The 22427-nt window shown below is 40.0% G+C and overlaps 2 protein-coding genes across 7 annotated transcripts in view; one reads left to right on the top strand and one right to left on the bottom strand.

Annotated features, from left to right (window-relative positions):
• osbpl1a (oxysterol binding protein-like 1A) overlaps positions 1-21984 on the bottom strand; it is a 45999-nt gene extending 24015 nt beyond the window's left edge. For 2 of the 5 annotated variants that reach the window (XM_061239936.1, XM_061239933.1), the window contains exons 1-15: positions 20411-21255; positions 17702-17835; positions 17121-17206; positions 16954-17028; positions 16023-16134; positions 15054-15139; positions 13087-13231; positions 12703-12770; positions 10504-10548; positions 10165-10238; positions 9562-9625; positions 9268-9369; positions 8703-8828; positions 7968-8049; positions 7415-7512 (exon numbers count right to left, since the gene is read on the bottom strand). In XM_061239936.1, the coding sequence (XP_061095920.1) occupies positions 7415-7512; positions 7968-8049; positions 8703-8828; positions 9268-9369; positions 9562-9625; positions 10165-10238; positions 10504-10548; positions 12703-12770; positions 13087-13231; positions 15054-15139; positions 16023-16134; positions 16954-17028; positions 17121-17206; positions 17702-17825 (1287 nt within the window). In that variant the 5' untranslated portion in view covers positions 17826-17835; positions 20411-21255. Of the gene's footprint in view, positions 1-7414; positions 7513-7967; positions 8050-8702; positions 8829-9267; positions 9370-9561; positions 9626-10164; positions 10239-10503; positions 10549-12702; positions 12771-13086; positions 13232-15053; positions 15140-16022; positions 16135-16589; positions 16767-16953; positions 17029-17120; positions 17207-17701; positions 17836-20410; positions 21256-21801 lie in introns of those variants that run through there. The other 3 variants (XM_061239934.1, XM_061239935.1, XM_061239937.1) reach the window with 3 other exon arrangements.
• Positions 20874-22427, top strand: part of impact (impact RWD domain protein) — a 58585-nt gene continuing 57031 nt past the window's right edge. Inside the window, exons 1-3 of one of the 2 annotated variants that reach the window (XM_061239939.1) lie at positions 20874-21584; positions 21811-21939; positions 22007-22059. In XM_061239939.1, the coding sequence (XP_061095923.1) occupies positions 21543-21584; positions 21811-21939; positions 22007-22059 (224 nt within the window). In that variant the 5' untranslated portion in view covers positions 20874-21542. The remainder of the gene's footprint in view (positions 21585-21810; positions 21940-22006; positions 22060-22427) is intronic. The other variant, XM_061239938.1, reaches the window with a different exon arrangement.

A 22427-nucleotide genomic window follows, 5' to 3' on the forward strand; every position in this document is an offset into this window, starting at 1 on the left:
TCTGTTTCAGATTGGTAAACTAAATGTATTTTTGTACGGAGACGCACAGTCAGCATTGGTAAGCATATATCGACAAGAAGAGCCTCTCAGGGTGCCCAGGTCCTGTCAAATTTCCACCCCAAAATCTTCTCAAGATATAATGTTTCATTTCTGTGTTTTAAATGCATAAGATATCATACTTGAACATTTTTTCTTCATTTTAACTCTTTTTTTATTCCATTTGACACCTTTTTAAACCTTTTAAAATTTGGTGTGAAAACCACTGACCTGGCAACACAGGAGGGCTAAAAACTAGCTAATCATTCTCACAGATAAGCTACAGAACCAACTGTGTCCATGTGAATTAGTAGACTAGCTAGGTAGAACGCGTCTTTTACTTTAAAATAAGGGGATGATTTAATATTTTACAGGACTGTTGGCAACACTAAATCCAGGTACGATTAGCTGCTGTACAGTCATGCGTGGACAACAAGCTGACAAGGCAATATTGCGAAAATGCGTATGCTTACACAGCACCCCCACAATTTCTGCTTCTGTCCCTTAATTAGCCGAACACAATACTTTAGAAATAAGAACGTGACATACGATTTCATAATCTATGTGCTGTATAAAGGTGCTATATAAATAAAGTTTATAATTATTATTTAAAAGCACTGTTTTTCAAGTGTTCCGCCTCCCACCTAAAGCTTATGCCAATATTATGCAGCTCATTGACACCTGCCCACAATCTCTCCAGACACAAAGCAGTGGCTGAGTGTATCAACTTCTAGGTGAGAAACAGTAAGAACCACTTTGAAGGCTCATTTCACAAAGCCACTTCTGTCAGATACACATACTTTAACAAGCCATATCTCCAAAACCCAATCCCGACAAGTGATACCTCATTTTGTAGCCCTGATCTTATAGTTTCACATAAAAAAAAAGAATTCAAAAAATTAAAAATAAAATCTGCAATATGATATGCCATTTACCGCGTTGCATCACAAATGCATATTACATTACATTATTGGCATTTGGCAGACGCCCTTACCCAGAGCAACATACAGTTGATTAGACTAAGCAGGAGACAATCCTCCCCTGGAGCAATGCAGGGTTAAGGGCCTTGCTCAAGGGCCCAACGGCTGTGCGGATCTTATTGTGGCGACACTGGGAATTGAACCACCGACCTTGCCTGTCCCAGTCATGCACCAGTCATGCACCTTAACCACAACGCTACAAGCCGCCTGCATATGTATTAAGGAGAGAAGCGCATCTTGCAATGACTCGCATAGATCATGTGCATAGTTGACACATACAACATTTCCTGGGCAGAATGCACAATATCTGCGCCTGAATATCATCACAAAAAGCTTAGTACATCTGGCCCAATGTGATTACACAAGCACAAACACCACACTTAACACACAGTGGGATTCAACAGTACATGTTGAAACTGCAATGAGAACATAATTTATTTAAAGCCAAAATAAGTCATGATACCAGGTCCTGAGCTGTATATATAAACCTTATTTGACTAGGAAGTCACATTGAGATTAAAACCTCTTTTACAAATGAGACCTAGACAAGACCGGGTCAAATAGCAGCATTACAAAATCACAATCATGAGACCATTGCAATACAGTACTATCCGTAAGTAAGTAGGTATATACAATTCCAAGTGCATTACAAAACACACAGCATGACAGAACATAACACATGGCGGTGAAATGAACACGTCAGTGTTACTTTGAATAATTGCAGCTAACCGTGAGAACATCCATTATTCGTAAAAATCGTTTAATGAAATAAGAGAATCAAGTTTGAGCTTAGCCTGCAGCTCGTTCCAGGACCAAGGACTACTGTAGGACAAGCATGCTCTTCCATCCTCCGTACAAAAAGAGGGGACCTTAAACTGAAGCCATTTGTGCGATCTCAGGTTAGGACTGCTTGGCACAGATAAAAACCTCCAACTGCATACTTTATACCCAGCTGAATTAGCAAAAAAAAATTTTTTTAAGTATGAGCAAAGTACAGTCCTCAAAGTCACAGACTAAAGGCGTAGCAACACAACAGGATGGTTTTTGCGACGGTTTGCTCCCCTAGGCTGAGAACTGATCAGACGCCTCCTGCCAACTCATAACGGAGTCTCACAGAGGCTGTTTGGAGCCCTGCTATAAAACACAGCATGGGCCCAAAGCACCACTGAAACAGTATGTCCATCCAAGGAAAAGCCTGGGAGACTCAATTTACTCTTAGTCGCACATAAAATCGCTTTAAGATGAAGAGAAACACACGCAAGAGGATTGATACTATCCTGGCACAAATATTTTGGATGAGCATTCTGCCAGGATAGTCCCAGCACCCTGCACTGCGTCTCACTGCGATGTATGCGAGATGTATTTTTCTCTGAAGGCTCTCATTTCGCAGTATGTAGTTTATTGGCTAAGTTACATGACTGGGACCTGGAAGGTTGGTGGTTCAAGCCTCTGCGTAGTCATACGATCCATACAGCTGTTGGGCCCTTGAGCAAGGCCCCTAACCCTGGGATAAAAGCACCAAGTGAATAACAAATGATTATTTTATTGTTGTGTAAACATGACACATATTTGATGAAGGAGAGACCAGTCATCAGAGATGAGGAGCCAGAGAGAGTTCCCTGTGCCACCCTCATTTCCCTTCCAATGTGTAAACCTAGAGAAACATCAGCTCAATGCAAGTACAGAAATAACACTGGGCCTGGCTGGGTACCATTGCTGGCTTGTGAGATGCTTACACTAACTGCACAGCATTTAAAATCTTTGCACTTTCATGTGGGAATCTGGGAATTCTACATTGGTCCACAGCAAAAGTAGAAAGAAAAGACACTTAAATTAGGAAACATAACAATAGAAAAACTGAGGTAAATTCTACAAGTGTACAGCATGGCATGGCACTGCAAAAATAAATCAGTCTAATATTTAGACTTTAAATATTATTTATATATTTCTTTCACTAAAAAGGACAAAAATATTGCCAATGAGGTCAGACAGTTATACTAATTTCAAGTTTTGCTAATGGGGCAAGAAGATTTCACTTGTCAAGCATCAGTAACTTAAAATAAGAATATTTTCCACCTGAGAGGAAAGATATACAAACACAAACACTTGAACAGAAACCTTGAAGTGCACTTTTCATGTACATACATAGTGCAAATATATAGAGTAAATTCTTCACTTTCTTATCCTCAAGTGCTTGAGTGTTCAAGGGTAATGTAAAAGAAGATGAAGTGAAAGTGAGTGGAATGTGCATTCTGAACGGGCCGGATTCACAGACACTGATTAAGCGGGACTATATTTAGCTTCGTATGGAAAATCTCCATTTAAAATTTAATATGGGCTAGGAATAGGCAAAAGTGGCCCCAAATGTTACAGCAAAATAATGCCAACCAAGAGTCATGATACAAATCATAGATTCATACGGCTAATAGCTAACCTAACATGCATATAAAGCCATAAAGCAGGCTATCATAACCCTGTGGCCATCTCACACTGAAACTCAATGAGTCTGTATGCACATCGTGTACACTGAGTTTTTTCTTGTCGTTGTTCACGTGCCATGGCCATCAAAACTCTTTAAGAGCCATAAACAAGGTTATTAGCAGTCAGTCCTAGGTACTGGCAGTGTCTCCGCCACCCAATCCAAGCCTGTGCACCCAATCAACCCAACATTCACGCTAACTGCTATTCGCTTTCCAATGAAATTACGCAAGCCATAGAACGGCAACAATATTTGCAAACCAAAAACACGTAACAGGCACCAGAAAGTAGAGATCGAGATTAATTGATGGCGTCATTCGTACTTGCAAACCAGTATGCAAAGATTATGCCCAACTCAGCCAGGAAGGCCTACAGAGCCCTAATGCGATTATCGCTATCAGCACCACATACGTCCCCTTCATGGCGCTTCCAGCTCACGTACCTCACAACTTCCGCTGACATTCCACACATTCATTTCATTTCACTCATTAAAAAACAAAACAACACGGCAGCATGTCTCAAGACTGTCATGAATGCACCAATACACGGGCCTTTGGCTGTAAAAAGTGCATTTTCATAATTCAACACGGCCTATCAGAGAGGCGATTCACTCGTGAATTCCGGCTGGCCTCGTGCGCCGACACAGGTCAGCACAAGGCCCTCGAAGCTTCCCCTTTCCTCGCTGGCTAAGGAGAATATGAAGCACAGCACAGATTCTGTGTGTGTGTGTGTGTGTGTGTGTGTGTGTGTGTGTGTGTTTATGCGTGTGTGCATTTTCTTACGGGATAATAAAGAATGGAAACAGAGAGGGAGAACAGGCAAAACAGTTGCAGTTTAAACATTACAAATAATGTTGAAGCAGAATTTTCTTTGATTTTTGGAAAAATGTTTTAGCTGATATGAAACACCGAGTGGCTGGTTAATAAAATAAAATAAAGAATTTGACTGGTGGAATTTGACAGAAAGGTACTAAGCAACTATAAAACATTCTGGCCATCTAGTAGTACAGCATGTTAAGTACAGCCATCAGTTTTAATCAGTGAATCAGTGAGTGACAGCTCCATACGCATAACTTAGCATAGCCTAAGGAGGCAACTGAAGCTCTGCTCAAATTCGGGCAAAACGTCACAACTGCAGGAGCCACTAGCTTGCTAAACGAGTTGGTCAGTCAGTCAGTTACAATCAAAAAGCAGTGTGGACTGTCATTGTCATGGAGCATTTAAGAAATCATGTGCGTTAAGGTTCCACTGTACACAAAAAAAAAAAAAAAAAAAAAACACATTTAAATGAAATCAACCCAGAAACAATTGGCTATGTGCAGGTAGAGAGAATCCACACTTCTCATGGGACTACTGGTGTTCAGGCTTTGCAGACAATGCGCAGGCCGTAGTCACATGTGGCGCATTTCGACTTAAATCCACATCACGCTCCCAACAGCCTTAATTCCACTCAGTAACCAGCCTTTTAGCTTAACATTAACATGGTATTTATCAAAAAACGGGGGAGGAAAATCCAGTAATACCAGTAAGCTGCTGTTGGTGTTGTTTTCACTTGCTCCTTCACGTGAATGTCTACGTCATATCACGGGGAGTATTTTGTGTCAGCATTGCGCAGGTGATTGCAGCAAAGACGCCTGACTCATATTGCTGCATTTTGCATCAAAAGCAATTGCACAGGAAGCTTAGAATTGAAGAGCTCAAAGTGACAATGGACTCTGTGACATGAACAGTCAATTTTATTCTTTCCCGTTTTCTTTCCAATTTTACAGTTCCGTTCGTTGGTGGAAGAGTTTAAAAGTACTTTGACTTGCCGATGCACACAGAGGTCAGACGGCTTTGTCGCGGAATGGTCCTCGGTCGCTTTATGGAACAGCTACCAGCTGAGCACACATTTTCGCAAGAGAAAGACCGACGTGATTTACTAGCACCCCTGGAAGACGACGCATTCATCCACAATGCAGCTCCTCTGACTGATGTAACGCGTCACTTGAATTTGCTCAATCTTAAACTTCAAGGGGAACAAAAGGTTCTGCCAATGATGTGGAATGATGTGGCTGCATTCGAAAAATAACTGTGTTTCAGATGTTAAGTCCTTGAAACCCGTGCTGGTGTTCACAAAGAATCCATTAGTTTGTGATGTAACGGGCTACTTCTGCCTAAGTTGAAAGGGCTGCGTTTGAGGAGCCACTCAAGGAACTGCAGCACAACAACTCTCAAAAAAGACAGCATTGACACATTGTGGAGATCCTGTGTTCTGAAGGACACATACCCTGCATTAATCCAGTGCGCTCAGAAACTCTTGACTTGCTTTGGATCTACTTGTGTGTGTGTCAAAGCTCCTTCACGGCCACGGGAATAATAGAATCAAAGCAATGTTCCCCTCTCACTGACAGACTATCTCAGAGCAGCTACCACTGAGAAACAACCAGACCTGAAATTACTTGAGGAAAGAATCCAGACTCAGATTTCTCACTAGGAATATGTAGCTTCTTTTCCACCATGGCTTGTGAATTTTATTAACCCAAAAAAAAAAAAAAAAGTATTTATTCAAATTGCAATAAAAATTATGAGCAATTATTTTATGAACCCCTGAGATATCTAAAGGGTGGGCATGATCACAGAAGATTCTTTCTCGAACCTGCTTCCGTTTCAGCACTATCAGAAAAAACACCATATTTGCAAGAATATTATGTGTAGTAATTTATTTGTGATTCGCAAGGCATGCATTTTTGCGTTTTGACAAGACATTGCGATCAGCAAGTTAAAATCCTTGCAAATCGCTTTCGTGAAACGAGCCCCAGGAATACAAATGCATAATGAAAATGTCTTCGTGAGTTTAACCAGTTCCTTTAAGTTGTAAAAAATAAAAGGCACAAGAAGAACATAAGTATTTAGCTAGTAACTTTTCCTGACTGGCCTGCTCTTGAATGTGAAATGGGAGACATAGAGCTTAAAACGCTGATATTTGGCACAAAAAGTCTGATTCCTCCCCTTCTCCCACCCTTAGGGACATGGGGATAGTAGCAACTTTTCCCTCTCGGGGCGAAGGCCCTAATACAGCTCACACAACAGTCCTGTGAGACTGAGCCGGCAAACACATTTACACTGGAATGACACCTTCCCCTATACACTGTACACATCAAATAAAACAAAGACAAATCCCTCTCCATTTTGTAATGTGTGGCTATACTAGATAATCATTTTATTCAAATATATTCACGGGTTTCATCAACAAAAATAAATTGACTTAAGACTAAAGGCAAGTGTTAATTTTAATTTGCACAGCTACAGTTACAATGTTTTTTTCGAGTGTGATGACATTCATGGTGTTCAGTTGGGATGTTACACAAGCCTGCATAACCTGTATATATTTAAGGTCAAACAGAGAGTTCACTTTCACATTCAGGCTTTGCAACAGTTTGTGTTAGCTGGAGTTATAGCTAACTCCAGCTAACACAAGCTGTTAGCAAATCAATTAATTTGATTACAGGAGATTTATTATCTGAAATGTGTCAGTGAACCTAAATTCACTTTTCCAACATACACTAGTCCGTGTACTAGTTTACTTGTACACAATGCTTCGTGAACCCCATAAAGGGTGGATATGTATGTGCCATCAATCAGACTTCTCTGAACAAATCACACACTTCCATAGACATAGAAGTCCGATTGGTGGAGATGTGTCATCAATCAGACTTCCATGAACAAATCACACACTTTCACAGACATAGAAGTCCGATTAGTGGAGATGTGTCATCAATCAGACTTCCATGAACCAAACACACACTTTCATCGACACAGAAGTTAGACAAAGCATGACAACGCTGCCTATTTTAGGATCTACAAAGCCTCATCACCCATGAACTGGTCAACCACACCTGACCGCGAGGCAGAAAGTGAAAGTGTTTTGGGTGAACTCACCCCGTCCTGTCTGGTGATGAGGCCGATGCAGTGGCGGAGGGCGGTGCAGGTTTCGCTGGAGATCTCGCACATCTTCTGCAGCACGCCCGCGGGAAGCTCTGCCAATGACACAGGGGGGACACTTAGGGGAGCTCTGCCATCTCCCAGAAAAAGGGCCTTTTGATGGCCTACTCATTCTGTTTTTCTTTGTTTACCTTCAGTTTTCTTATATTTATGGTACCGAACTGATGATATACCAAAACCCATGATGTAAGAGGAGGAACTGTACAACTGAAGGCAGCGTTGACAGTTGTTGAAATGCTTAATGCAAAAACATCAGTGTCCTATAACTTAATTAATGAATTACTTTTTGTATTGTAATTAATATTGTGTTCAGTAAGCTGCCCTGGGTAAAGGTAAGCAAATAATTAGTAAGAATACGCTAGATGGTTCTCTAGGTAGCTTTCATCATAAGTCGATACCTGCATATAGTGCAATAGTTGTGAATGCACGTCTTTCTGTAATCATTCCTGAAAGACAGAGTGAATGAAGGCTGATGTAGGAGATTCCTTACGTTCAGACAGTTCATTTTTCTTCACCATGGTGAGAAACTCCGACAGCTCAGTCTCAAATCTCTGCTGGCAGGCTTCGGCCTTCTGCAAACGGGACACAGAAACACGCCCAGGCTAGCTCAGCGATGCTCCGGCAGCAGCATCACATGTACAGTGACTCGGCAGTTGGACAAATGCGCCTCCTATTGGCTGAATGACTAAATTATGTGGTGGCCTTTTCAAGGGCTAATCTATACCCAATAGACCAATACATTTAAAAATAAAAAAAACACTGAAACACTGAACGCCCTTCCCATGAATAAAGAAGAAATGTGTAAAAAAAACTGTAGTATTTCTGTTTCATGCAATACTCTTCCATCCAACCATCTTGAACAGGTTTTTACCATCCTAGGGAAACATTATGAGAAAAATAAAAATGTCTGCTGAAGAGGACGAGCCATTAAATCCATCTTGGCCCATTTAGGCTAGTTTACATCGGAAATTAGTCACATAAAGTCCCACACAAGACTTTTGACTCACTTGTTCATTTGACTAGGCAGGGGCCAATCCCCCAAAGAGCAATTTGGGGTTAAGGCTATAGGCTCCCATAGCGGAGTCAGTTCTCACAGGCCATGAGCAACCTCACACCCGGAGAACACCAGAGCTGTGGATCACCATCACCACCCTCACAGCTGAGACACCGGTTCAGGCAGTGCCTACGTTCCACGCGCAACGCCGAGATGGTTCCGGGCTATCACCTGTAGCGAGTCGGCCAGGTCGCTCACTGACATGACATCATCCTCCTCCTCCTCCTCGCTGCCCTGCTCATGGGAGCAGTAGTGAGTGCTGTAGGCCGAGTGCTCTTCCATGGCCTCCATCCATTTCTTTAAAAACACACACACAAAGAGTCTCTCAGCACGGGCCGCATGGCACGTGATGAAGACAAGGCCTATTTTTACACCGTGTGCAGCATGCAAGTGTGCTCACATGAGTTTAATAAGGTAAATGGACTGTAATGTGATGAGTTGGAGCATGCACGGCCAGCAGCGCTCACGGTGGGTCGCTCAGCCAGAGGAAGAAGCTAAACAGCATGTCATGTAACCAGAAATCAGCTCACGGCATTGTGCACTGTTGTTTGCGCAAGGACTGTTTTTGAGTGACAAAATTGTTGGGCACAAAAAAAAAAAGCTCTCTGGTGTACTTTTAAAGAAAATAAATAAATAAATAAATAAAGAAAAATCATAAGTCATAATTTGTTAGTTTCGCTTATTGACACATGCAGATGGCGACGCGTTACGCGAATGAAAACGGAACACATCTCACTTTTCTCATCCCTTCTGGATCGTTCTTTGGGGATACTTTAAAATGGTGGACACTGTCATCAAAGCACTTGAGGGTGAAAAAGCAGTTGTCCCGGGCTTTGATCTTGAACCGAAACAAAAAGAACACCAAACATTGGAAACATACTGTAAAGACGGATAAATTATATTCAGATCATTGCAATTGGAGGCTGCGAAAAAAAAAAAAAAAAAAAAAAAAAAAACTTTAAACGTTAAAGAAGAATCTGTGCACTGCCGGCAATAGTAACGTGCAGAAATGGGGGATGTCTACACCTACCAAGCAATGAGCCTGGGTCAGAGGCTTGCATCCCTGTCTGCGAATGTTAGCAGCTGCATCCACCCTTTGGGGAGATGTAAAAAGATTAGACCTTTAAAAATTTCACACCACAAAGTGTTTCATCTCAGATATTTCTTTCAACAGATTTCTGCCCATTGTAGAATCTTTTTTTGCATCACCCAAACAGATCCACACAAAGAGTATTTCCACTGAGACACAATTGTTTCGCAAATGCACTCGACCACTGACCAGTGACAATTTTATGCACTGCTAGCCTAGTGGCACAAAGAAGAGAGGGGAAGAGCATTTGTCATTGAGGGAAGCCTGCGGGTGGCCTGGTGATAAGGTGTTAAGAAACTAATGCAGAAGTAAACTGAGGAACCGTGTCTGACCCAACTACAGGCAGAACAAGGCCCCGTGTGTCCTAGCACTCTAGCCGCCCGCTTATGATTGGCCAATTAGATGCCGGAGGAGAGCCGCCTTCCGCAGGACTGAGCCTGCGCCAATTGGACGCGGACTTTTAAGACAAGCCGAAATGGGACCCCCTCCTTCAGTGTAACATGAAATTGCGAGATCGGTCAGTGCGGGACGGAGAGGACCTACTGTTTGGGATACCAAGACAGAACTCCATCCTGAAGGACCACCCAGTAGGACCGCCAGCCGAAAAACCGCGAGCTCTGAGAGAGGGAAAGTCAGGACAAAGGAGGATTATTATCACGCTGCCATTTCATACATGTCCTACTGAAATTTCTGCATTAAGTAATTGCACTTCATGGTCACGGCTGCTGAGTCCGTGTGAAATTCAGCGCAACCGTGCGTCACGGTGTGTTTGTGTGAATGAATTGATAGTTTTTGGGAACTTTCTTCCTTGTTCCTTGGTACATGCATCTTCGCCATTCCACCCAACACTGCAGTATGTCTCTTCACTAACGAATGGGTTACCTTCCATAGGGGGCCTTCAAACGGCTGGACGTGACGAGCCATGCCCTTTGGGAGAGGGGAGGGAAATAATATGAAATATTGTTAAAATATATATCGGAAAACTGGTACCATCACGCTCAACTGCTGAATCCAATGACTATATTAAGCTTTAGAAAAATAAATATGTTGCACACAGCAATGCACCCTTTAAAAATGAGTATACTTATTTATTGTCCTAAAAGCAGCAGGGGCACAAAACACAGAAACATTTCAGCATGAATGATGAAACACTGCTCTAAAGCAGTGGAAATCAACAACAACAAAAAAGTAGGTTCCACAATTATTGACACCCCTACTTTTTTCTTTGTGCAAACACCCCAGCAAAGATGACAGCTGTGAGTCTTTTCCTATCATTTGTGATAAGTTTAGAGAACATATTTGGAGGTATTTCTGACCCTTGCTCCATGCTGGACCTTTCAGAATCATTAATATCCTTGGGATACCCCCCTCTTCAGTTCAGACCACAGGTTTTTTATGGAATTTAAGTCTGGAGAGTGAGATAGCCATTGCAGAACATGGTTGTTGTTTTTACTTGACCATTTCTGTGTGGATTGTGATGTATATTTGGAGTCCAACTTTGTTGCCATAAATAGTGCCCCTGGACCACTGGCAGCAAAACATCTCCAAAACATCAAGGACCGACCGCCATATTTGACAGTAGGTATGAGGTGCCTCTCCTTGTATGCATTCAATTTTTCCACCAAAGATGTCGATGGTGTGTGTGGCCAAAATGTTTGATTTTGCTCCCATCTGACCATAGCACTTTCTTCCATTCATAATTCCAAAGAGGTTAGGCAAACTCAAGATGTTTGGTTTTGTTTTTTTGTGCTCAGTAAGGGCTGCCTTCGTGCCACCCTTCCAAAGAGTTTATTGTATGGGGGTGCCATTTTATGATTCTTTCTGAGATTTTTCTGATCAGAGTCAACTTTAAGTGCCTTATGTAAAACATTAAGGGTTTCAAGGGGACAAATTGCAAAAGCACTCTCGACAAGTTAGTGCAAATTTGAGGAACCTGAAAAACTAGACAGTCTTGGGAGCATGTTCAAGCATATCTTTCAAGACTAAAAATAAGTGAGGTAAAAAAGGCAATTTCTGAAGGAGGGCTTTCCAAAGAAATAGATAATGGTGACAATTTAGACAGTCATTATAATCAAGTCTTTCAAGCCATCAAAATTAACTTTCCTTGTTGCTCATTCTAACCACAACCCTAACTAACAAGCAAGCAGTTATTTTCCCCAGACAGCAAAGTCATAACCACTACCACTTCCACCACAAGACATGTTCTACAGTCAACAATGGTGTGCTCTGAATAAGCCTGCACAGGTGAAACTGTTAATCTGGAGTCAGGCAGCACAAGCCTTTGACAGAGGCAGTCTGACGTGACAGGTCCTAGGTTTCTTGGTTCATCACAGTGACAGTAAAAGTATTCACAACAAGACAAAGCCCTGAAAGCTGTGCATACCAAGCAGCCAGCACAGCAGTCAATAGCGTATTTGCAGTAATACAATTAATTGTCGTGCAGGATATTACGTTACATTACATTAATGGCATTTGGCAGACGCTCTTATCCAGAGCGACGTACAACAAAGTGCAAAGTGCATACCCATAACCAGGGATAAGTGCGCTGAAAGGGAAGTACAATTTCAACTGCTACCTGCACAACAAAGATAAAGACCAGGGCCTATATATATATATATATATATATATATATATATATATATATATATATATATATATATATATATATATATATATATGTATTAATAATACCGCAACACGCAAATATATGTACAAACCCCTTAACTAGCCAAACACTGCTTACCTAGCCAAATTAAAACATCCTGATACACAATACGTTTTACGTCTTGCCTGAAACCAGTGCTTACTTTTGGATGCGCACAATCTTTGATACGATGACAACGTTAAAAATGGCCCGCTCAGATAAAGATATTCAGTGCGGTGATCTGCTGGTTTGGTTAAAGCTGAATCAAAACTCTGCAGTACAGGTTGGCAGAGAAATGTAATAACACCCTGAAGTATGAGATGAGTTGAAACTTGACCTGGATATGTGCACCAAACAAACAAACGGGCTAAGCTACTGAAATAACTAAACTACAGAAGAGAACAGAAAAAAAAAAATACAAAAATGAAGACGCTAACCTTTTTTACAGCGCCTTCAAGGACCTGCTTTATTTCCGCATCACTGGCGAGGTCAAAGACGGTCTGACCTGAGAAGCCCAAGGACAAATACACAGATAACGTGTGTAGAAATTCATATACACTTTTTATTTCTAAATATACACAATATAATATTCTAACAAAAAACATTTACACAATGAAAAGCTTTCCAAATGATATTTTTTTCACATTATTCTTTCTGAATAACCCCAAAATACAATTTTCTGTATGACACAAGAAAAACTAAAATGATTAGAATGAGAATTAGAATTATTAAAAGTTAATCATTTGTCACAATAACTATATATAATTCTGGAAAAAGTGAAAACAAATAAAAACAAAGTTCAAATGAAGAAGGGTTTTTACCATTTTTGTTCTTGGCATTGGGGTTAGCTCCGGCCTTAAGAAGTCTAAGGGCACAGAGTTTCTGACCTCGATAGGCAGCACAGTGAAGGGGTGTGTTTTCCAGCAGGTCTTTACAGTTTATATCAGGGGGCCTTTTCCTGTTCAGCTAAAAAGAAGATTAACCAATAAATACATACAAAATAATGCAGTACAAATTACAACGGGAAATAGTTCACCCTTTGCACTTGAAGAAGTGGAAAGCATCCAAGACTTCCAATTCCAGACCACTGAACTATTTATTTATTTTTCACAAAACCATTTTGGCAGCAGTGCAATGAAAAATACAATGTACTTTGTTTTCATGATGTTTAAAATATACTCTGCATGAAATCTGTACTTGAGTGGGACATAATGTAATTCACTTTCATATGATACTACTTTTTTTTTAAATGTAGTGTAACATCAATTAGGGTTGATAAGCTTTCCAGTAAGCACTCCTGCTCCTGATCCTGAAAAAGCTAAATAGAGGGGCGCAAACTACATTATGCAATTTGTTAAATTATTAAAAAATGTTTTGGCAATAATAAGACTTATGTTTTACTTCAAAAAACAGCGAAACATGCATTTGTAATCAAGTCCCTTAATTAGTCCACCATTGTTTTTGCTGAACTGTGCTTCTCACGCCCCATGACGAAAACTCGCCACTCTATCGTTTTAGCTTGTGCTTTGAATTAATATGTGGACAACCCATTATTCTCCTTGATCCCTTTTGCTATTGTGATGACGTAATGACAGTTTTATTAAGTAGCCTAGATACCCAGTGTGCGCTTTCATCGGCAAGCCCGCGAAGTCGCAGCAAAGCCTGGAAAGCGAGGCTACTATAAATCATCTACTTTAATGTCAAGCTCAACACAAAATCTAAATAAACATAGCTAGCCTAACTAGACTGCTCTTGACTTTAAATGTAAAAGACATATTAACGTAATATGTAATATAATCGCTATCTAGATTAATGTGCGTTCTAGAGATGCGCAAGGAAACTAGCTAACGTTAGCTAGCTATTCATTTATATTACGTGCAGTGGTCCGCAGTAGGCTACACGTAGCTCCAGTCCATTGCTTGCAGGGTAACAAGCATTAAAATCTACATGTGGTTGTCATTTGTGTAAGGCGTTTAATAACAATATCTGCATGGAACGTTGCTAGGAAACCGTTTGAGACCGTTGTGGACGTCGAATTAATTTAAATAAAATACGTGAGATAGGCGAGAACCTGCGGATTCACAAAATTATTCAGTAAACGGCACCAACGTAAGAAATCGATCTAGTTTGCTTTCATCCGATCAATCTCCCTACTCATCTTTTCTTAAAAATATCTGAACTATATGAGACCATGTAAGTATGTGGATCAATACGAAATAGTAGACTGAGCGCTGCCCCTCATCATCACCTAACCTAGGAATGTGTGTTACTTAAATGGTAAATGGCAGGCATTTATATAGCGCCTTTATCCAAAGCGCTGTACAATTGATGCTTCTCCATTCACCCATTCATACACACACTCACACACCGACGGCGATTGGCTGCCATGCAAGGCCCCGACCAGCTCGTCAGGAGCATTTGGGGGTTAGGTGTCTTGCTCAGGGACACTTCGACACAGTCCGGGCGGGGGATCGAACCGGCAACCCTCCGACTGCCAGACGATTGCTCTTTGGGCCTGAGCCATGTCGCCCCCTACACACACACACACACACACACACACACACACACACACACACACACACACACACACACACACACACACACACACACACACACACACACACACACACACACACACACACACACACACCTAAATGATGAGAAACTTAATTAAATCAATAACTTGATTTAAGGACCCTCACCCCCCAAATCAGTGATCAGTGTGCAAAGATATCATATTGCTGGCAGTGGCAGGTGGGTTTGGAATCTGTCCTGTACTGAGCCTCACCAACTGGTTCAGTGTGACTGTGTCCCCTTCCCGTGCTGCCTCCAGAAGTTGCTCCTCCATCTTTCTCTCCTCCGTCCTCTCTGCCGCTGGCCACACAGACAAGCCGGTAACAGTGAACAATTTGCACAGAGAACTACAAGTAGCCTACAGAATATACATATATGGATATACCCATGGATTAACTATAATAATACTATACTACTACTAATGATAATAATAATAATAATAATAATAATAATAATAATAATGCCTTTCCAGATACCAAGGACACTTTCTATTACACAATTATGACAATAGGCTAGAAGTCAATTGTGCAGTATGAATAAGTATGAACAAAATATTACAGCACTATATAAGAAAAAAACAAGAATGAACAATGAACATAGAACTGTAGGAAACCTGAGCTACAGAGAAATACACTGAGAGTTAGCAAAATAACTGCACAACAGACAGTATTACAACAGCAGGTCTGATGTAACATCATGCTAGGGGTGTCCAGAATATCTCACAGGTATGCAGCCATGTGACCATTCTTTGGATAAACGTTGTGAAATTGTAGACTAATGCTACTTTTCCCAACAGGATTATGTAAACATGAAAGCTTTAATGAACCACTACTACATGCTTACAGCATTTACAGCCATGGCTAGGTACAGGCATAATCCTCATATACACAACTATCCAAGGTACATCCAGGTGAAGGCTATGGTTCTCTGCTCCATTATATAAATAGTACATAAACCACACTGCAATGCAGTTGTATCTTGTTTATCTATCTGAAATGTATTAAAATAATTTTATTTTTATTTTTTGCATTTATCTTACATTTACATTAACTTGCATTTATCTTACACTTATTCTAGATAAAAATGATATTTTGGGTCATGTACTGATGACGTGAAAAAGCAGACTGGTAGTACATGGTGTCAATACTATTCCAATTGCTGAAAATTTATTTTTGTACCTTACCTTCTAACATGATTTCTATTTCATCATCTTCAGTAACATCTTTGGGAATCTGTGCTGTCCCGTTAATGACAGTAGCACAGGCACCATATTGTAACAGTAACATGACAACTTCCTAAAATGAAAATGGGGGACAAAATAAATAAATTTAAACAAAGTTGAAGAGATAAAACAGCAACAAACAGCATCAAAAAGCAGAGTAGCATGGCGAATACGGAACACTGCATATACCCAAAAAACCTGAACCTTTTCAGCAAAATGGCTAACCAGCATAGCCCGCTTATATGCAAGCAGGAAGACACTTCAAAACAATTAACATTTAATGCCAGTATTGGTCACTTATCCTCAATGGCTGAGGTGCGTTCAAGATCGTAAACGTTAGCTAGCATTCGGAAACATATTCAGTTTGTTCTATTCGCCACGAACGTTAGATAGCGTAAGCTAACTATTTGAAAAGGTTGTTCGCCGCGAAAATAAATGGCTGCTGACGGGGAAGACTCGGAGAGAACAAAAGTTGACAATTATTTGGCTGTTATAATAAACTTTAATCAATGTAACATTTGTTCTTACCTTAGCAACAAACAGCTAGCTGGCATTCTTAAATCCACATCCATTTGTATTCAAAATGCTTTGGTGGCTAACTAAATGGAATGTTCATTTAAATCGTTCAGCAGTAATGGTTTGCTGCAAACATAGTTGCAAACGCACCTGTGGTATACTCAATTCTCATCCTGGAACACCACACAAATCCATAAACACAGGTGCACTATTGGTGAAAATTAATTTATTAATGAGGTTCTGAGACAGGGTGCACCATAGAATAATGCACTATACACACAGTCTACAGAAAATACAGTCTGTGAGAAAGACTAGAATTCACATATAAATACTCAGCCGCTGAGTTAGCTGGAAAGGGCACTGTGCAACACCGTACCTTCCTCCCAGTGAAGGCGGCTTTATGCAGAGGAGTGTCCCCCACGTTGTTAGGCAAATTTACATCAGCTCCTGCCTGCAAACACAATGACCATAGAGAGGCGAATGGAACATGGAGAAGCAGTACTTTCAGGCAGTGGTGAGGATTCTTACGATTCTCAAATTTACCTTCAGCAGCTCCTCCACCACATCTCTGTGTCCAAAGTAACAGGCCAGGTGGAGGGGTGTCCATCCTAAATTAGATTTGCTCTTACCTGGGATGTAGGAGAAATTAGAATTAAAATAATGCAAAATGTAAAACTCATAAAACAAGACAAAGATCAATAAAGTAGATACCTAACAGCGGGGCTTAATTACAGATTTTGAGCCTATAGATCAAACAGATCTACAAGATGGACTTGATCTGTATCGGAGTGTATTCAGCTTTGATCCAATCCAATATTAGAATGTGATGTAACTTGTCCCCATTTACCGAAACAAAACTCTGAAAAAGTGCATTTAGGCTACAGAATACATTTTATCCCCTTTGAAGTCATAACAATTCTGTTACAGTATAGTTGACATAACACAGAAAATGTTACGATATTGATTTTTTTGGACTATGAGGGAGATTTCGTTTTCTTGTGATTGAGCTTGGACTCAATTGGAGGATTGGGGGGTCACGTGGAGCAGCACCATACTGCTAGATGCTTTTTCTCACAACAGCCCATGTCCAACTGCAGCCATCTTGCGTGGGCACTTGTGGTTACCTTTGCAATTTATATTGATTCTGGTTTCCTCCTGGATGTTGGAGGCCAGCAGCTTCTGAATGCACTCAAGATTTCCATTCCTGGCATGGTGAAGAATTTGCTCTTCAGGGTCAACACCCTCCATTATCTCCTCCCTGAAAAGACAACAGGGGTAATCTTACTGGTTCAAAAAGAGCAGTTATGCCATTTATGTCATTCACGTGAACGCCTAAGCCAAAATTGTCTTGAATTTTTCCAAGCAAATGTACAGGATATTTGGAGATTAATTCAAATTACTTCACATTCTTTTTTACAAAAAACCATAGAAAGAGAAGAATGAAGGCATCAAATGCCAGATGGAGCACTTGGCCACAGGTTATGGACAGCCATTTAATTAATGATAATGTAAAAATAAAAAAAATAGTTATTAAATGCCAGGGATATAGGCATCCAGGTCTGTCTCACATTCCTGGAGGTAGGAAGGTCATTCCCGGTGAATATGATCAGCCTCGAGCTATATTCAATTGCCCGAGGGTATTCCGCCTTTTACACAGTGGAAAAGGCACCGTTTTTATTGTTTATATGCAGGTCTATATAAGCCCTACACACCTTTCGCTGGGAACTTAACACACCCATCTTTGTAGCAAGATGGGCAACTTCGATGTGGTGAAGAATTCCCAAACGTCACAGCAGACAAAGTTTAAGAAGGCATTGCAATTTCTCCAACACAATCAAACTCCAAAAGAGCACAATTCAATTCTGCATATCAGTCATACAGTTTTGCAATGGACTTCTGAATGACCAAGAAAATAACATTTACCCAGAATGAAGTAGCCAAGAATTTCATACATATAGTATTTCATACTGTACATTACTAGGCAAAAATATGAAATATATTATCCTCCATATCATTTTTAAGAAAGACCTAGCCAAGACAGGCAGCAGCCCAAATAATTACAAAAAAGTTTAATTCAAACCACAAACAAATTACACAACGTTCACTAACAAGCATGAATACAATCGTTAAACTAGGTAATTAAGCAGGGCAATTTAGAATATAATGATCAAGGGAAAATCTAAACAAAAGTCAAAACATAGGCAGACCATTGAGTTTGCCTCTAAATCCTTCATATGGGATTAAAAAGCCATTTCGGAGTGTGCTGGTTTCTTGATTACTGTATATGAAGCTTCAAGGTGTCAAGAGGCTGATCACATGACCGTTTGTCATGTGCTTCCCTCCAAAATCTTTGCAAGAGGTTTCCTTAATACTGCAACAGCATCAAATCAACTTGAAAAGCATGTGACCACTGTGTCAGTAAACACAGTACAGAAGTGCAAGCCTACATTTAAGCTGCTTTAAAGATACTACATGCACCTGTAAAATAAACAAAAACAGAGGGCTCCAAAATCATTATAAATTGGTTTCCATGCAGAGGTTGCTTTAAAAGTGTTGTTACTATGCCAAAGCTACTGTCATCTAGAACAGAGCTTTTTATTTGGCCCAATAATAAAGCTAAGCAATAAACTCATCAAATATTAATATTATAATTTGATGATAAAATATTCCATTTACATCACAATTAATTGTAATGACTTGCTGAACTCGGTTAAAAAAAATAAATGTTTTGTTGATGAATGTCATTGTCATGTGACTTCTCTGATATCTGCTAGGTTCCTAGAAAATGTAAACCAGTTTTATAAAGAGCATTGCTGAATGACCAGTCATTACTGTATGTGTTGTTATTTATTTCCTTGACGGAAAATGTGTCACATGACTATGTTTTGACATATATTGTAATATTGTATGGAAAATACAATAAATGTACTGAGGCACATTAAAAGGAAACCAAAATCAAACTTTCAAAACTTTTATTAACTTTCATATACAGTAGCTATTTCATATTTGCACACACGCGAATGTTAAAGTTAACCCTACAATGCACTGTAACAGGCAGGGGTTCAAGTTACTGGGTTTTTATACAGGTAAGAGAACAAAATGTTGATCATCACCAAATTCTTTCAACACTGATTTTGTCATACGAAGCAGCTTCAAAACAACTTTTCTTAAAACCTTGCTTAGAAAAACACAGCATAGCATACCCCGCGAAACAGGTCGTTTAAAAGTCAATTTGGGAGATGCAATCCATTCAATTGCAAGTAGCTACAGGTACTTGACGGCCTGATTTTTAGAAATCAAACGAGACAGTTTGCAATCGAATCTACGAAGATTAACTCATTGACAGTTTTGCCAATGGAAAGCTGCCGTGCGAGTATGGGAAACATCATGCCTTAATAAACCTATTGATAGAATCTCCGCATATTCATTTAAATGTAAAGCGAAGCCGGCTTTGAGAGAGCAATATAGCATAATGTATATTCAGGTACGGCATGACATAGGCTATGTGTACACTGTAGAGCGAACAACGGATTGTTTCTTTCAGATATCCAGTGCTGTCAGCAATCTGAAATAACTCGCGATCGGAAACATTGTAACATACTGTAGCAGTTGAAACAAAGTATTTGCTTTTATACATATGCGTGGAAGTAAGCATCCACAAACATTGGCCGAATAACTTCTAGCATACAGCCTCAATATTTAACGTTTAGAATTGTTAAAGACAATAACACACACACTTAGTTCGTGCGAAAGAACACTGCAGCATTAAGAAAAGGTGTGATTGCTATCTACAGCAACTTGCAAAGGAGTGAACAAATAACAGTAGCACTTACCGCTTACTATTTTCTCATATCTGTTGAAATATTTACTACAACCACTACAAAAAAAAAAAATGATATTGCTTGAGTTGTCCTCTTTTTGCTTTTTTAACACAGCCTAATATCACTCGGAACTGTGAAACTTACAACTGTTTTGTGATCGAAAGTTATGACGTACAGCAAAAAGTGTCAGTACAGTGGCTTTCCTGAACTTATGCGCTGTAGCATGTGATTCCCTAAGCCTTTTGACTCTTCCTGTTTATAAAAAATGGACGCGCATGCGAGTGGTTTGCTTGCTAATAGGTTGCAAAGTTATTTTGCGTGGATGTTAACGCTAGGCCAAACCACATTTCGCTACTGGCTAGTTCCCCATAGAGAACACATTGCTCGCCACTGATTGCGCCACCCCAAACACACACGCCCCAGCTGAGTCAGTTGATGTTGTGTGTGAGTTTTGTGAAAATCAGCTGTTACCGAGCACGCGCAGAAGCCCTGCATATAGATACACAAGCAAAGCTTCAGCAATTAGCATACATTTTTGTTTCGGAAATACAAGTTTGTTTTCGGTTTTCCATCAAATGTGCAAATACCGAAGCTTATTTGTCGTAGGCTATAAAGTGTTATCTAGATATAAGCTCCACCGTAGGCTACAGCCAGCAGCTATTGCATCTTTTCAGTCATATCAATTGTAAAGTGTTTTTATTAACTCAGGCACTAACGTCGTTGAGTTAACTATAACCGGCGAAATTAAAGCTGTCATATTTCGAGCAACGATCTGCCTAAACCTGAGAATAAACTGAAAAATCTACATAATCGTATTAAAGGTTTCTGGTGGCTTAAATTGTCAATTTGCTCCGGAAGTAAAAACATACCGTTCACGCGCAAGTGTGCGCTCGCTGTCATGCGAATGCGTGCGCTCTTAAACGAATTTAGACGTGGAACAACTTGTTTTCTGGATTTTCCATTCTTCGTACAGAGAAGCAAATTAATAAAAAGCGATCTCCAGATTTGATGTCAGATCAAGCAGCATGCAATGCAATACTCTCTTGGTTGGATCGCCTGAGCAATTGCTAGAAAACGTGTTGCTACCTTACTTCTAAAAATATTTACTTTTTAAACTTTGGACTTTAGCTGTAGCCAGTAATGAATGGCTACCACTACAGAGAATGTGGGAGATATCCAGGCTCAGGTATACGTATCGTTGAGGTCGGTCAGTGAAAACCGATGGCTATTTATGTGTTGTACTGTATATTTAGTTTTGAAACTTTTTTGTGAGTTTCTTCATGGAGTGTAGCAATACATAGGTTATTAAATTGTTTAGCCGAATGAAAGCATGTTACCCTGCAATCAGTAAGTATTTGGAAATGTGGATTATATATGGGCTACATTAAACATCTCTGTCCTACCTTTTCCAGATCGATGAGATTGAAGCGCTTTCTTCTATATATGGGGACGACTGGTGCGTTATTGACGAAGCATCGAGAATATTCTGTATTAAGATCTCAGATGATTCGGAGCCCCCAAAATGGACCACATGTTTGCAGGTAATGTGGATCTTAAATCGACCGGGAAGTTTGTTTCATGTTTACTAATTGTGCCTCTTTGAAACAGGTTATTCTTCCCCACGATTACCCAAGTGAGGCGCCGCCCATTTACCAACTTAAGTAAGTACAGTATTTGTCATTATATTTTATTGCCTTGTAATACATGTGTTTGTATGCAAGACTTGTATTCCGCGTATGTAATGTAGACATGTATTGGACTTTAGTCCTGTCCTTCATCAGCTCTCTTGGACAAGAAACGTAACTTTAGCTGATAAGTGTTCCTAGGAGCTTGGCTCAGGAAACATTGATTGTGATGTTAATAATTTCAGATGAAAGACAGGATAAATGTGAATGATGGGGCATATTATTTTTTGACTGTACTTTATAATTATTTTATTTTGATGTACACAGATGTATTAGGTACAACTTCTAAAAATGTTTTGCCATATGTTTTCATCATGTTGTTTCTTAATTATTTAATGTTGATA

Source organism: Conger conger, chromosome 4 (assembly GCF_963514075.1).
Source record: "Conger conger chromosome 4, fConCon1.1, whole genome shotgun sequence".
NCBI lineage: Eukaryota > Metazoa > Chordata > Actinopteri > Anguilliformes > Congridae > Conger > Conger conger.